The 15294-nt window shown below is 40.1% G+C and overlaps 2 protein-coding genes across 2 annotated transcripts; one reads left to right on the top strand and one right to left on the bottom strand.

Moving 5' to 3' along the window:
- Positions 1 to 10710: 10710 nt before the first annotated feature.
- On the bottom strand, positions 10711 to 11530 carry LOC135712831 (peptide deformylase, mitochondrial-like). Its single transcript, XM_065235897.1, has 2 exons — positions 11118 to 11530; positions 10711 to 11061 (listed from the first exon to the last, which is right to left on the bottom strand). The coding sequence occupies exons 1-2, from the start codon at positions 11490 to 11492 to the stop codon at positions 10747 to 10749; spliced, it is 690 nt and encodes a 229-aa protein (XP_065091969.1). The 5' UTR covers positions 11493 to 11530; the 3' UTR covers positions 10711 to 10746.
- Positions 11531 to 12755: 1225 nt separating this feature from the next.
- Positions 12756 to 15136, top strand: Trap1 (TNF receptor associated protein 1). The gene is made up of 3 exons (XM_065235752.1): positions 12756 to 12950; positions 13023 to 14832; positions 14894 to 15136. Exons 1-3 carry the CDS (start codon positions 12827 to 12829, stop codon positions 15066 to 15068), a joined length of 2109 nt encoding a protein of 702 aa, XP_065091824.1. The 5' UTR covers positions 12756 to 12826; the 3' UTR covers positions 15069 to 15136.
- Positions 15137 to 15294: the final 158 nt, after the last annotated feature.

The raw sequence follows: 15294 nt of genomic DNA, 5'->3' as shown, positions 1-15294 counted from the left end.
AGATTATATAACTTAGAAACGGATATTTCCCAAAGAACACTTAACTTGTTATTCCTTTTTTTTTCTTTGGTTTGTTTTTTCCGTCGATCTTGTTTTCCGTGCTGAGCACCAATGCTACCGACGTGCCAGGAAGGCAGCTCCCACACCTGGACCCTACCTATCGACCCATCGACTCATGAACCGGGGACCAACGGCTTTACTTCCCTTCCGAAGGAAAGCGTGATCAGAGATGTTATGCCTCAGAACATCCCGGCGGCGCCGAATGGGATTGAACCCAGGCCTGCTGGGGTGAGAGGTAATCACGCTTACCACTACACCACCGGCGCCGTTAACTTGTTATTCCTAATTTCAACACTTTTCGCAAAAAATCGCAAAACACATAAAAGCCTATCTGAAAGCTAATTTTTCTAGCTATCTTTTGATTACTAATGTCGTTTTCGGTTATTTCTAGTGCGAAACTAGTTCCGCCCTAGATCCGCCCTAACAGCTGTCAAAACGTTTCTTTATTCGAGTGGGTTGGATCCAGATCCGCCCTGGGTCTGACTCAAACTTGAAGAGGTTCGCTCTGTCGATTTTTTGAGATCCAACCTGGGTTCACCAATACACACAAACGCTAGATGTCAAAATCAAATGAAGTTGGAGACTACAATAATCCACTAAAGCAACAAACGGCTCTAACGTACGACCACTATTTAAGCGTTTACCTTATCTCAAAGTGAAAGATAATCTCCCTTATTACTTTATTAGTTTTTTTAAACATGTTTATTCAGAACAGGTTACAAGTTAAAATGAAATTAATGCTCAGCGAGTGACCAAGTTGTTAGCGATGATTGCAAAAATGTCAGTAAGTTTCTCAAGCTTTTCCATTTTCTCAGCATGTCGTTTCTGCTTTTCCTCCGCGCGAGTTTGGCGGTTTTCGCACTCCATGAGGTATGCTTCCAAAAACTTTGCCTGAACATTACGGCGACTTTCCGGTGGCAGAGGGGACGAAGGATGATCTGGATTGTCGGTGGTTTGCTCGGAGCTTGTTGAAGCGGAGGATGTTGAAGGCTGATGTTCTTCACTGGTGTTCTCATGGACAACCAATCTGCGTTTAGCAGCTGTGCTGGGGTGTGGTGAAGAGCAAGTGGGAACTGGAGCTTTACGTTTGATGGTTGTTGGGGTCATTAGCACTTCTGGCTCAATCGAGTCATCCAGCGCAGCGATTTGCGCCATCTCATCATCAAATGCTGTCCGCATGATGGTGCTCCCGGACGTCTTATTATTTTTGGCTGCAATTTTCGTCCGCTTCAGGACATTTTTCCATCGATTCTCCACCTGTGATGGAGTGAACTCGACACCCACCGCCTCTTCAATCTCCTGGCTAATTTTGGACCACAGTTGTTTTTTATTTTTGAATTTGTTTAATGGTCCAACCTTGTCCATGTACTTCTTGTACTTAGCGAGCATGAACTTCGTTTGTTCATCTGTCCAGGACACCACCGTTCTTGGAGTTGCAACTGGTTGATTTGATTCACATGCCGGAGATGGCTCATTTTTCGTCAGGTTCAGTCACTGGATTATGCACCGCTTGCAGACCATAATATTTGGAAACATAAGTGTAGTTTACTCCGACGATACTACCATCTGACAAAAAAATGCAAGTTATTAATTCTAGGATAAATCCTTTGAAATACGGGGGAAGGCTTGTATTACTTTTAAAAAACCGGATGAATTTTGTTTGGAAAAGACAAGATTGCAGAAAACCCCCGAATAGTAAGGTGTTCATCTAAGGCCCGATGCACAAGTGCGGCAAATCATGCAGCGGGTCCCGCTGCAGTTTAGGAATACTCGTATTCAAATGCAAATATTTGCCGCACGTGTGCATCGGGCCTAACGCAATTTGAAAAAATCACGCAGCCGTACACATCGGGGATTTCCTATGCTTGCTTCAGTGTTTTTCCATTAGAACGATATGAAACAAATATTTACCTGCAATGTTTCTGAGAGATATAAGTCCATCTTGCTGTAGCACATTCCCTTCCTCATTCAGGACAAGCTGATAGTTGGACAAATCGATTTCCGCTTCTATCATTTTACAATTTTAAAATACTGAACTTCTGAAGCACTGCACAAAAATGGGCTGTTAGGATTTCGTCGATTTCTTTACTCTGACTTTGACAGTTCGAACGATTGCACTAACACCATCATACTGACTCGACCTCAGATCCTCCTCGGATCCATTTTAATAAGCCGAAGAACATTTCTTCTGAAGCAACCAAGTTGATAAACACATTATTTTTTGCTATATTTGAGCAAAACAGTAACAAGAAACATTACTATTTTTTTCAAAAATTTGTAATATCGCTACACTATAACAACCATAAAAAAATATGTTATCAACAGAACTGCACAAATCATTCAATTTAAGATACTCTTAACATGTAAAAATGATAAAAAAATATTGAATTAAAAAAATATCAACTTTAATGTTTGAGGTTTTTTTTTTTTTTTTTTAACTCTTTATTTGTTCCAAATTCAAAATAAATTACATTTCATTTTTAACCTAGGTGCTCCAGTTACTACAGTAACGTACCAGCCTTAATTGTTATGATATATATCTAAGTGTTTTTACATTGTTCCTGTCTTGGCAATTCAGTATTTTAAACAGGTTTTTTAAACCTGCATGTCAGTATAACAATTGATAGCTTAAAACTAAAAACTAAAACTAATCTTATCTAAGTATAAAGGGAATTAATCGTTGCAATTGAGGATTGCAACGACTTTTGCCTGAAATTATTAATTATTTTGTTGGACATTTGTGCTAAAGTCTCAACATTCGAAATTCTATGTACTTCGGTTGTACTGTACCAGGGAGGCAACTTCAAAATCATTTTCAGAATTTTGTTCTGAATCCTTTGAAGTGCTTTTTTCCTGGTAGTGCAGCAACTAGACCATATTGGCACAGCGTAAAGCATGGCCGGTCTAAAAACTTGTTTAAATATTAGAAGTTTATTCGTCAGGCAAAGTTTGGATTTCCTGTTTATAAGAGGATACAAACATTTTATATATTTGTTACATTTGGCTTGAATGCCCTCAATGTGATCTTTAAAAGTTAATTTTTGGTCAAGTATTAATCCAAGATATTTCACTTGGTTTGACCAGGAAATTGGAACTCCGTTCATAGTGACTATGTGACTACTACTAGGTTTCAAAAAGGAAGCCCTGGGCTTATGTGGAAATATTATAAGTTGAGTTTTGGAAGCGTTGGGAGAAATCTTCCATTTTTGTAAATAAGAAGAGAAAATATCTAAACTTTTCTGCAGTCTGCTGCAAATAACACGAAGACTTCTTCCTTTAGCGGAAATGCCTGTGTCATCAGCGAACAAAGATTTGTGGCAACCCTGAGGCAAATCAGGGAGGTCCGAAGTGAAAATGTTATACAATATAGGCCCAAGAATGCTACCCTGAGGAACTCCTGCCCTAACAGGTAGTCGATTAGATTTGGAATTTTGATAATTTACTTGAAGAGTTCTGTCAGTTAAATAATTTTGAACTAATTTCATAATATAAAGTGGAAAATTAAACTTTTTCAATTTAGCAATCAAACCTTCATGCCAAACACTGTCGAATGCTTTTTCTATGTCTAGAAGAGCAACTCCAGTTGAGTGGCCTTCAGATTTGTTTGAACGAATTAAATTGTTAACTCTTAAGAGTTGATGAGTAGTTGAATGCCCATGGCGAAATCCAAACTCCTCATCTGAAAAAATTGAGTTCGTATTGATGTGAAGCATCATTCTATTTAAAATTTTCTTATTGAAGAAAGCAAACTTATTGGACGGTAGCTAGAAGCTTCAGCTGGATTTTTATCCGGCTTCAAAATTGGAACAACTTTTGCATTTTTCCATTTATCAGGAAAGTATGCCAAATGGAAACATCTGTTAAATAATTTTACCAAGAAAGACAAGGTACTCTCTGGGAGTTTTTTGATGAGGATATAGAAAATTCCATCATCACCTGGAGCTTTCATATTTTGAAATTTTTTAGTTATAGACCTTACTTCGTCCAAATCAGTCCCCCAGGAATCATCAAAAATATTTTCCTGAGAGAAAATATTCAGAAAATCCCGAGCAACCTGATTCTCAATAGGACTAGTAAGACCCAAACTGAAATTATGGGAACTCTCGAATTGCTTAGCAAGTTTCTGAGCTTTTTCCAAATTTGTGATCAAAATTTTACCACCTTCTTTAAGCGCTGGAATTGGCTTTTGAGGTTTTTTCAAAATTTTTGTGAGTTTCCAAAAGGGTTTGGAACTCGGGTCTAATTTAGAAATATTATTTTCAAAAGTTTTGTTCCTCAGGGCAGAGAATCGCTTTTTAATTTGTTTTTGCAAATCCCGCCAGATAACTTTCATGGCAGGATCGCGTGTTCTTTGATATTGTCTCCTACGGACATTTTTAAGACGGATCAAGAGCTGAAGATCATCGTCTATTATAATTGAATCGAATTTAACCTCGCATTTTGGTACTGAGGCAGCTCTTGCTGCAACTATAGAAGTAGTCAGAGATTCAAGAGCATAATTAATTTCATCTTTGGTTTGCAAAGGAATGTTTGGATCGAAGTTATATTCCATAAATGTTCGATACTGCTCCCAATCAGCTCTATGGTAATTGAAAGTAGAGCTGTTGGGATTACAAATTATTTCTTGGGATATTTCAAAAGTTACTGGAAGGTGATCAGAACCGAAGTCAGCATGGGTAACCAGTTGGCTACAAAGTTGACATGAATCAGTTAAGACCAAATCAATAGTGGAGGGATTTCTTGCAGAAGAAAAGCATGTTGGGCTGTTTGGATATTGAATAGTGTAATAACCTGCAGAACAATCATCAAACAGAATATTACCATTGGAATTGCTTTGAGCATTATTCCATGAGCGGTGTTTTGCATTAAAATCACCAATAATGAAGAATTTAGACCTATGACGGGTAAGTTTCTGGAGGTCACCCTTGAGAAAATTCTTTTGCTGGCCTACGCATTGGAATGGCAAATAGGCAGCTATAAACGTAAGTTGTCCAAATTTTGTTTCAACAGAAACCCCCAAAGTTTCAAAAACTTTGGTTTCAAATGAAGAAAGAATGTTATGTTTGATTCGTCTATGAATAATGATGGCAACGCCACCACAGGGTCCATCCAGACGATCATTTCTATAAATCAAGTAATTTGCGTCCTTCTTAACCTTATGGTCAGGTTTAAGGAACGTTTCAGTTATAACGGCAATATGCACGTTATGAACTCTTAAAAAATTAAATAGCTCGTCTTCATTATCTTTAAGAGATCGAGCATTCCAATTTACAATATTTAATGCTTTAAAATCCATTACTGAATTTTAAAGTCATGACAATATTATTTGCAAATTTTACTCCAGTTTGAATAGCATCAAACATGGAGTTAGATTTAAGCATATCAGAAATCATGTCAATTAATGAATTCTGTAAAAATTCCATTTTGGGGGCAGTAATGCTTCCTAAGTCAAAATTGTCAAAATTTCCGTTAGAACGTTGGTTAGTATTTTGATTTCTACCCGGTGCAATAGCAGCATAGGTAGCTCCATTAACTCGCTGAACATTGTTAGCAGCGAGAGGAGTAGGTACAGATGAAAAATTTGAAGCAGGGGTGATATTTGTACCTACGGGTACGAATGTAGAATTTGTTCCTCGCTGACCGTTGTTAACAGCAGAGGAATTTGTACCTGGTCGGAAACGTGGAGCGTTTCCTACCTGACGGCTAGAACGAGATTGTAGGATCGCTTTGCGAGTCTTACATTCCCAAAAATTGGATTTGTGGTTTTCACCACAATTTGAACATTTAAATTTCTTAGGATCTTCCTTCACAGGACAGTCGTCCTTTGCGTGAGAGGAATCACCACAATTCATGCATTTAGCTGGCATGTAGCAATTTTTAGTTCCGTGACCCCATCCCTGGCACTTACGGCACTGGGTGAGGTTTTGGAAATTTCCTCTAGTCTTCCTGAAGTGTTCCCACTTCACTCGGACATGGAGCATAAGGCTAGCTTTTTCTAAGGCCTTAAGGTTGTTTAGTTCACTAGACTTGAAGTGAACTAAATAAAAATCATTAGAAATCCCGTTGCGCGAATCGCCAGGACGGGATTTCATTTTCATTTTGATTACTTGGAGTGGCACAACTCCAAGTAATTTTGCCAGTTCATCTTTGATCTGATCCAGGGATTCACCACTGGGCAGTCCTTTCATGACAACCTTGAACACACGTTCAGTTTTGGTGTCGTAAGTAAAAAATTTGTGCTTCTTCTCAGTAAGATACTTGAGAAGACATTTAAATCCGTCCAAGGTTTCAGCCAATACACGGCATTCACCCCGACGTCCAATTTGTAGTGAAAACTTAACTTTCACGAAATTCAAAAGTTCCATGCGAAGAGCATGGAAATCGGTAGTGGTTATCACAATACGGGGGAATCTTTTCCTTCTTGGCATTAAGCCGGGAAAGTTTACTAGAATTTTTCTTGGATGATGGATCATTCTCATCATCCGTGAGCAAATCAAATTGATTACTCAAATTAATTTCTTCAGAAGGGGGGTCAAGAGTTTGCCCCTTTCTTTTGCGTTTAGGCGCCATGGCGGCAGTAATTTTTTTATCCAAATCGACTTCCAAGCAGATTACTATAAGAATCTGAAGGATCGAAGAGGAATTTTCCAAATCGATATCCAAGAAGGATTACCTCGGGTAGGGTCCAAACAAGGATCGAAGAGGAATAAGAGTTGAACAAGGTAGAATTTTTTTTTTTTTTTTTTACAGGTTGAGCACTGAAAAGTGCTGTTTAAATTTGTTGTAGCTTTAGGTAGTAGTAACACTTCCTTCAGCAAAAAGCAAATAGATCCGCACGGCAAGAGAGCACGATGCGGACTGAAAAACGTTATTACTTCTCAGCTGCGTACCAGGTATGAACGAAGCGTGGCTTTTTTCCATCGCACTTTTCACGTAGCACTCACGTGGATCATATGTAGCACAGAATGAACTAATGAACTCTCATCCCACTGGAATTTCTCGTAATAGCTACGTGACTTCTCCCGTATCTTTTACGGAGTGTTTAAGTAGAACCTAGATGATAATCCAGTAAATTCTATCAAAAAATTCTGTAGAAAGCACGTTGTTTTGCGTTTATTTTTACCTTTTTTTTTATAGGGTTAAATACCCCATTTCCGGCCTATTAAGCACAACCCGAACTTAGTCTTTTTTAATCTAGCGCAGTTTAGCACCAAACGGAATGTTATTGTTACTGATGGCTTCCAAATTTATTTACCTTTCCGTACGTACCAAAAGATTTGATAAAGAGAAACCAATCGTTGAGATATTGTCAAAAGTCTAACACTGCTTCTTGACGCCAAACTCGGCCTACGGATTCTAAACTCGGCCTAACGCATTGAAACGCCTTTGAAACGCAATTCCGGAGTGATTTGAGATTTGGGCGTAATTACATTTGTAAACAAACACGTCAATCGCCGATTTATCGCGAATAAAACTTCAATCTCGAAAACCAATAACACAATCAGATAAAGGATTGATTGGTCTGTCATTTGGTATAGTTTGTTTACAAGATAGAGATTTTATTCGTGAGAATTCGGTGATTGACGTGTTTGTTTACAAAAGCAATTACGCCCAAATCTCAAATCACTCCGGAATTGAATTCACTTCGGCCTATCGGATGAATATAAAAATTGATTCGGTCGGAGCGCTTCTTTTGTTTTTGAGAATAATGGGTGCAAATCTTCATATCACGCGTTCTCATTGACTTCGTTCGGTAGCTTATTAACTAAAGTATCTATCAAACGCATAATTGACTTGTTTACTCTGAAATCATGGATTTCATGGTTTTCTGCTCGATAGGCCCAAAATGGGCGATTAGGCCGAAGTAGTTCTCTACCCTAATCTGATTGATTCACAGTCAATCAAACACAACAAGAAACGGTTTTGTGCTCGGGTTGTTAACGAGAGAGGGGGTGGACGAGGAGAATCGGTCGAGGTTGCATGGGACCTGGTGCAGTGTTCAGCTTGATATGTATAGTCTCGGATGATTTCATTTAGGAATGTGGGTAAGCGAAAGAAAACCGTAAACTAATGCAAGGCGAGAGAGCACGGAGAACAAATTCGTTAAGTTAAGATAACAAACCTAATAGTTAATTTCACATGGAAAAAGATTGTTGTTTCAAAGAAACCTATAGTTATTCCAACATTAATTTGACCGTCAACTCAATCATATCTACCTAATAGATTCAACTGTCCACCTTATACTCAATTCAACTATAACTTTGATCAATTATAACAACCGTCAAATGTAATTTATTTACATAATTTGGTTTCAAGTGATCATCACAAATCCACATATCTTTAACTTGTGATGCATAAAGCAGGCGATAAGATAGCTGGCTCTCACGCAGATGAACACGGTTCAAACCTAACTTGAATGTTCTTGTTCACTTTTTAATGATTTTGCAGTTGTGTTTTTGAGATCGATAAAGAAGTAAAACAAACTTCATAAATATGTCGATAATGAAGAGCAGTTCGTCTAATAAACATTGTAAAATTTTGTTTTTCTAACAACAGTTTTCTTGAATCAACTAAAGCATAGTTGTATTTTGAATTTTGACGTATGTTCATCTACTGAAAAATACAGTTGAACCAACTATGGAATATAGTTGTTGCTCTCTATATATAGTCAAATCAACTATAGTTTCGAGTTATCTCTAAAACAATTGAACAATATAGTTATTTTGACCGGAAAAATAATTGCGTCTGCTATAATTTGTTCTCCGTGATATTAACTCAGAATTATCTCACGACGCTTCTTTGGTGTACATATGAACTACCTGTATTAGATATATCTTGATATATTTCTGAAATAATCTGGAAGGCATTGATTACTTGAACAACTTTCCCGAAGACAGCAACCTCCAAGAAGGTAATGATCACGAGATATAGTCCCAGAAGGAAAATTACATTCACACTAGAGCTACGTTGTGATAAAATTCTGAACTAATTTACCTACCATTTGGCAGAAGCCTCATTAAGTCCCTTGAACGACTTTCCCAAAGACAGCAACTTCCTAACCTGTATACAGGTATACCTCGGTATAACGTAACTGTCACTTTTGAATTCCATCGTCGATATCTCACAAATAACAATTCAATCATTCAAATTGGCATGACCAAGTGACAGTTACGTTATATCGAGGTATACCTTTTTTTTTCCTTTGGTTTGTTTTTTCCGTCGATCTTGTTTTCCGTGCTGAGCACCAATGCTACCGGCGTGCCAGGAAGGCAGCTCCCACACCTGGACCCTACATATCGACCCATCAATTCATAAACCGGGGACCAACGGCTTTACTTCCCATCCGAAGGAAGGCGTGATCAGAGATGTTATGCCTCAGAACATCCCGGCGGCGCCGACTGGGATTGAACCCAGGCCTGCTGGGGTGAGAGGTAATCACGCTTACCGCTACACCACCGGCGCCGTTTGAGGTATACCTGTACTGTGTTACCTGACTTATAACGAATATACGTTGTATCCGTGGGATTGTACCTGTTCCAATGTAACATAGCATAACGAACGTAAAATTAGACAGCGTATATGAACCCGTGGTTACAACGTATATTCGTTATGAGTCATGTACAACATGACACCGATTCAACGGATTCAACGTAGTCTGCTGGATAGGTGACACATGCAACTGCTTTCAATCAGCAAATTGTTGCAAGACGGTGAGTAGCTGTCCATTCATGTATTGTCGTTCAAGTTGGACTCCGGAAAACCCACACGCGACATTCGATTTTACCCTCGTTCTGTACGTTAAACATAACGTCGGACATAGTGCGCTGAATAGCGCATCATTGTGCGAATTCAGCGCACTATGTCCGACGTTATGTTTAACATACAGAACGAGAGTAAATTCAATTGGCGCGTGTGGGATTTTCCGGTTTTCAACTGAAACGATAATACATCTGATGAATTTTGCTACCTGTTTCCTTTTTTGTTCTTGATCAACTCTGCGATGACGGCCTCGATTGATCCAAGGACAACTCCATGCCATAGGACGAGGTTATTTTTTTTTATGATGAAGACCATAGTATTATTATTATTATCTATTGTTCCTTGTATTTTGAAAAGGTATGGGGTTTTTACGCCTATTTGCGCAAATATTTGCTAAATAGGCTTTTCCCCATCAATCTTCATTTAGACAACAAAAGTCCGATGAAGAGAATAATAAATAAATAAATAAATAAACAGTAGATGATCAGGATCTCGAGATTCAGCATATTCCGAAAGTTCACAAGCACACTAGCGCACCAACCAAAATGTCTTGACCCGCTGAACAACAGTAAACTTCTATATGGCCAGGAACACGAACATGTTTCAGCGATAGATTTCATTCTCAAGTCAGAGGCTTGTTCTGATGTTGGGCGTACCATCAGGGTTCAGGTATAGGGACGAATTTCCAGCGGGTTCAAACGTACCATTTGGTTTTCTATTGCGATTGTATCGCTTTTTTCAAATTTAACTTGCAATGCTACATGATAAATCCAATAATTGATTTAAAAATGCCAAGAACAATTCAAAGTAATTTCCCCTAATTATTAATTGCTGCCACAAGATTAAAAAGAACACAATTTAATTATCCTTCATATGTTTATTTACAAAAAATCTTCCTACACAGCACTTGCATGTGCATACGGCCGTTTATTTTTCATGGAAAGATATCCTCACTCTCCCGCGGTTTACATTTACAGCGTGCCAACAGGTACAGGAAAATGTTTCCCTTTTCATAACGTCCGTGTAAATAATACCATTCAGATGATCCATTTCGTGCTGAGCAATTCGCGCATTCCATCCTTTCAACGTTAATTCCCTATTCCGTCCTTTCTCATCGAATCCACTCAGTAGGATCTCAGCAAACCGTGGCACTTCCCCACTGTATCCTTTCACACTAGCGCACGATTCCGGAAAACTCCTTTTCTCGTAGTTTGTAACTTTCAGTTCCGGATTGATGAAAACCTATAATTCCGTACATATTAGTCATTAAAAAAAATTAAAGCGAATTCTAAACTTACCGTCAGTGGTAGAGTTTCCATCTCCTTGATCTTGTATTCAGCGTTGGTGTAGTACTCTTTCAACCTCTCCTCGAACTCCATGACCAAAACTCTCAGTGATATTCCAATTTGAGGTGCAGCCAATCCCACGCAGTCAAACTTTCGCAGAACAGTCGTCATATTCTTGACGAGAAATTGAACTTCCGGCGAATGAATGGCTTCGACTGGAACGAGTTCCGCCTTCTGTCGGAGTACCGGGTCACCGATTTGCGTAACATGATCAAAGGGAGGTTCATTGTCCGACTTGCGCTGCCACAGTCCACGGTACCATCTGCCGAATGAGGCCAGTTGAGATGATGTCGATATGCTTCGTCGTTGGAGGTGTATGAGGAGCATTTTGATGATTTTTCTTTTAAATTTTCAATACCTACAATAAAAATAAATTGAAACTTTTATGCTTACGACGAAGGTTTGTTTACCTCTACGAAGGAATGAAAACAGCTGATTGATTATGGCTAAGCATTATTCTAGCATTGGCGCGTGATTGGCGGAACTCACTTCACTCATCGCTTGTACCATAAATTTGCACGTGGTCCGTATATAGAGTTAATTCTGCGCTAATGTGAGGGAACTTTTAAAATATACTTTAAATTGAAAAACACTAAACGTTCGCTAGGTGAAAGACCATTAACTGAAGTGTCTGTTAAATGAAAGTCCGCTGACTGAAACAAGTTTAAGATACGTGATATGCGGTCGGAGCCGGTTAAAAGGGTTAAAAGTCTTTCAGTTAGCGAACGTCTAAGGTATAGTGTATAATTACAGAAAGTACCGGTGAATTAATGTTTTAGACCCATCCCTCATCGTGCTTCTTACGCTTTTGGCTACTGTGTTACCTGACTTATAACGAATATACGCTGTATACGAATACCCCGAATACAACGTATAGTTCGTCTAATTTTACATTCCAAATGCTATGCAAAATTAGACGAATCATACGTTGTATTCGGATACTCGTTCGTATACAACGTATATTCGTATATGGTCAGGTCACAGGTCTACACGCTATTACAAAACTTCCCAAATTTGGGTAGCATCTACCCAGATCGGTCAAAACTGAACCTACCCAAAAATGGGTAAACAATGTTGGGAGTGACAGGATGGCAAATGGACAACATCGACATGAATCCGGTCGACGTTGCTCATTTGTCAACTTGTCATTCCCAACATAGTTTACCTATTTTTGAGTACGTTTAGTTTTGACCGATCTGGTTGAATGCACCCTAATTTGGGTAGTTTTGAAATAGCGTGTATGCACTCATTTCCATTCATTTTCATCCAGCGTTCATGTGGCGTCGGCTGCCCAGCCGCAAAGTGAGCATGCCGGTCGTCAAGCTGTCACTTTCAGCATAAACATACAGAAATCCCCCGAATAGCGCGGTGGGTGGTGTAGTTCATCTACCGCAATTTATCAGTAGTCTTCCCTCGAATTGAGCTGATTTTTTGTATGATTCAACAATAAACTTCTCACATACAGAAAATCAGCTCATGTGGTTGGTCGACTGCCGAGAAATTGCGGTGGGTGGATTGCACCACCCACCGCGCTATTCGGGGGATTCCAGTAGTAAACATATGCACGAGGCGCAGTATCAGTGCGACAGACAGCAGCATATCACTGTAGTTTGGCGGTCGGTCGTGCAAGTCGAATTATTCGTTCATCAAACGTGATAAAAATGAGTGCATCTCGATTTTTCCACCTCCAAAAGCTTGCGAAATCGGCTTTGTCCAATCGGAGAGCAATTTCCGCAGGATTGAACCTAACAAATCGTGCATTACGAGTGGAAAATGGACTCCTAGGTAAGTCATCCCGACGAGGTTTGAAATTCTTACGCAATCCATTCATTTCCTATACACGAAATACATTTCCAGCTCCAGTGTCCCGATCGATTCGATGCTTTTCCACAGAAGCGGCCCAGGAAAAGACTGGATACCATTCGATAATTCGTGACTCGGAGAAAGCCGTTGGGGACAGTGACAAACATGAGTTCCAGGCGGAGACACGCATGTTGTTGGATATTGTTGCTAGGTCTTTGTATTCCGATAAGGAGGTTTTCGTTCGAGAGTTAATCTCCAACGCTAGTGACGCTCTGGAAAAGTTCCGATACACGATCCATACGGCGGGCGAGGGAGAGAAGAACTTCGCCGATGCCGATCGGTCATTGGAGATCCACATCGGAACAAACAAACAGGACCGAGTTCTCTCCATTCAGGACACGGGCATCGGTATGACTAAGGAAGAACTGATCGCGAATTTGGGTACGATTGCTAGGTCAGGATCGAAGCACTTCATGGAGCAGATTAAGGAGAAGGGAGCCAGTGCGGATAATGCGCAGAACATTATCGGCCAGTTTGGAGTTGGTTTCTATTCGGCATTTATGGTGGCCGATCGAGTGGATGTCTATACTAGGTCGTCGAAGGTAGGATCTCCTGGATACAAATGGAGCTCCGATGGTTCGGGTAATTTCGAAATTCAGGAAGCCGAGAATGTTCAAATTGGGTCGAAAATTACCATCCACCTTAAGGCGGATTGTCGTGAATTTGCCGATGAAGATCGAATCCGGGAGGTTATACGCAAATACAGTAACTTTGTAGGAAGCCCGATCTTTTTGAATGGCAAGCAAGCGAATCAGATTCAACCGATTTGGCTAATGGAGCCAAAGGATGTCAGCCAGGATCAGCACAACGAGTTCTATCGTTTCGTTGGAAATACGTTTGATACTCCACGATACACACTTCACTACAAAACAGACGTTCCATTGAGCATTCGTGCTTTGCTTTATTTCCCTGAGGGAAAACCGGGCCTTTTCGAGATGTCCCGTGATGCTGACGTTGGTGTCGCCCTGTACACTCGTAAAGTACTGATCCAATCGAAAACTGAAAACCTTCTCCCGAAGTGGCTCAGATTCGTTAAGGGTGTCGTCGATTCTGAAGACATCCCTCTGAATCTCAGTCGTGAGCTGTTGCAAAATAGCGCCCTCATTCGGAAACTTCGCACCGTTCTGACCAACCGCGTGCTGCGATTCCTCCACGATCGTGCTGTAAAGGATCCGGAAAATTACGACAAGTTCTACAAAGACTACGGTCTATTTCTGAAGGAAGGAATTGTAACCAGCCAGGAGACCCAGGAAAAGGAAGAAATTTCTAAACTTCTACGATTCGAAACCAGCAAGGAAGATGGAAAAAAGGTTAGTCTTCCGGAATACTGCAATCGCCAACAGGATGGACAGAAAGACATCTACTACCTGGCCGCCCCGAACAGAACCCTGGCCGAAGCATCTCCCTATTATGAATCCTTGAAGAAGAAAGGATTCGAAGTCTTGTTCTGCTACGAAGCCTACGACGAGTTGGTTCTTATGCAGCTGGGCCAGTTTCTGGGGAAAAACCTCGTGTCCGTAGAGAAGGAAATGCGTCGATCCGACAAATCGGATGATTCGTCCGAACAGCAGATCGAAGGTTCTCTGCTCAAGACACAAATCGACGAACTGGTTCCGTGGATCAAGCAAAAGCTGACCGGAATGGTTACATCGGTGAAGACGACGAACAAACTCGACGCCCATCCTTGCGTTGTGACGGTGGAAGAAATGGCAGCGGCACGGCATTTCATCAAAACCCAAAGTCACAACATGAGCGAAGAACATCGGTACGCCCTGCTGCAGCCTCAGTTGGAGATTAACCCGAAGTAAGTGCCGATTAGGCGATTCAGTATATAGTTAAGCTTTAATGTTTCTTTTCTTTCTTAGACACCCAATCATCACGAAACTCCACAAGCTGACCACATCAGATCCGGAGCTGGCGGAACTGCTAGCCAAACAGTTGTTCTCCAATGCTATGGTCGGAGCGGGTTTGGTGGAAGATCCCCGAATGCTGCTGACCAGTATGAACGATCTACTGGAGAAGGTATTGGATAAGCACTAAAACAAGAAGTTCGATAAGTGATGTTTAGGGTAATTGTGTTAATGTATGTTGCCATTAGATTCGGCTAATTAAAAATTAAAATACCAAACCAAACATGTTTGGGATCGTATTTTAGAGAATAGAGAAATTCCTGGGCATTGTTGGGTTTGGGTTTTTTTTTTACTTTAAATGATGTTTATTTCTTAACTTTGTGTGGTGTCATAGAGATAACTCTAAGACCAGAAGG

Source organism: Ochlerotatus camptorhynchus, unplaced genomic scaffold (genome assembly GCF_037179485.1).
Source record: "Ochlerotatus camptorhynchus isolate MF236.1 unplaced genomic scaffold, CSIRO-AGI_Acam_v1.1 ptg000503l, whole genome shotgun sequence".
Lineage (NCBI taxonomy): Eukaryota > Metazoa > Arthropoda > Insecta > Diptera > Culicidae > Ochlerotatus > Ochlerotatus camptorhynchus.
Note: the sequence above shows the minus strand (reverse complement) of the source record. Positions and strands in the feature narration are given on the sequence as shown.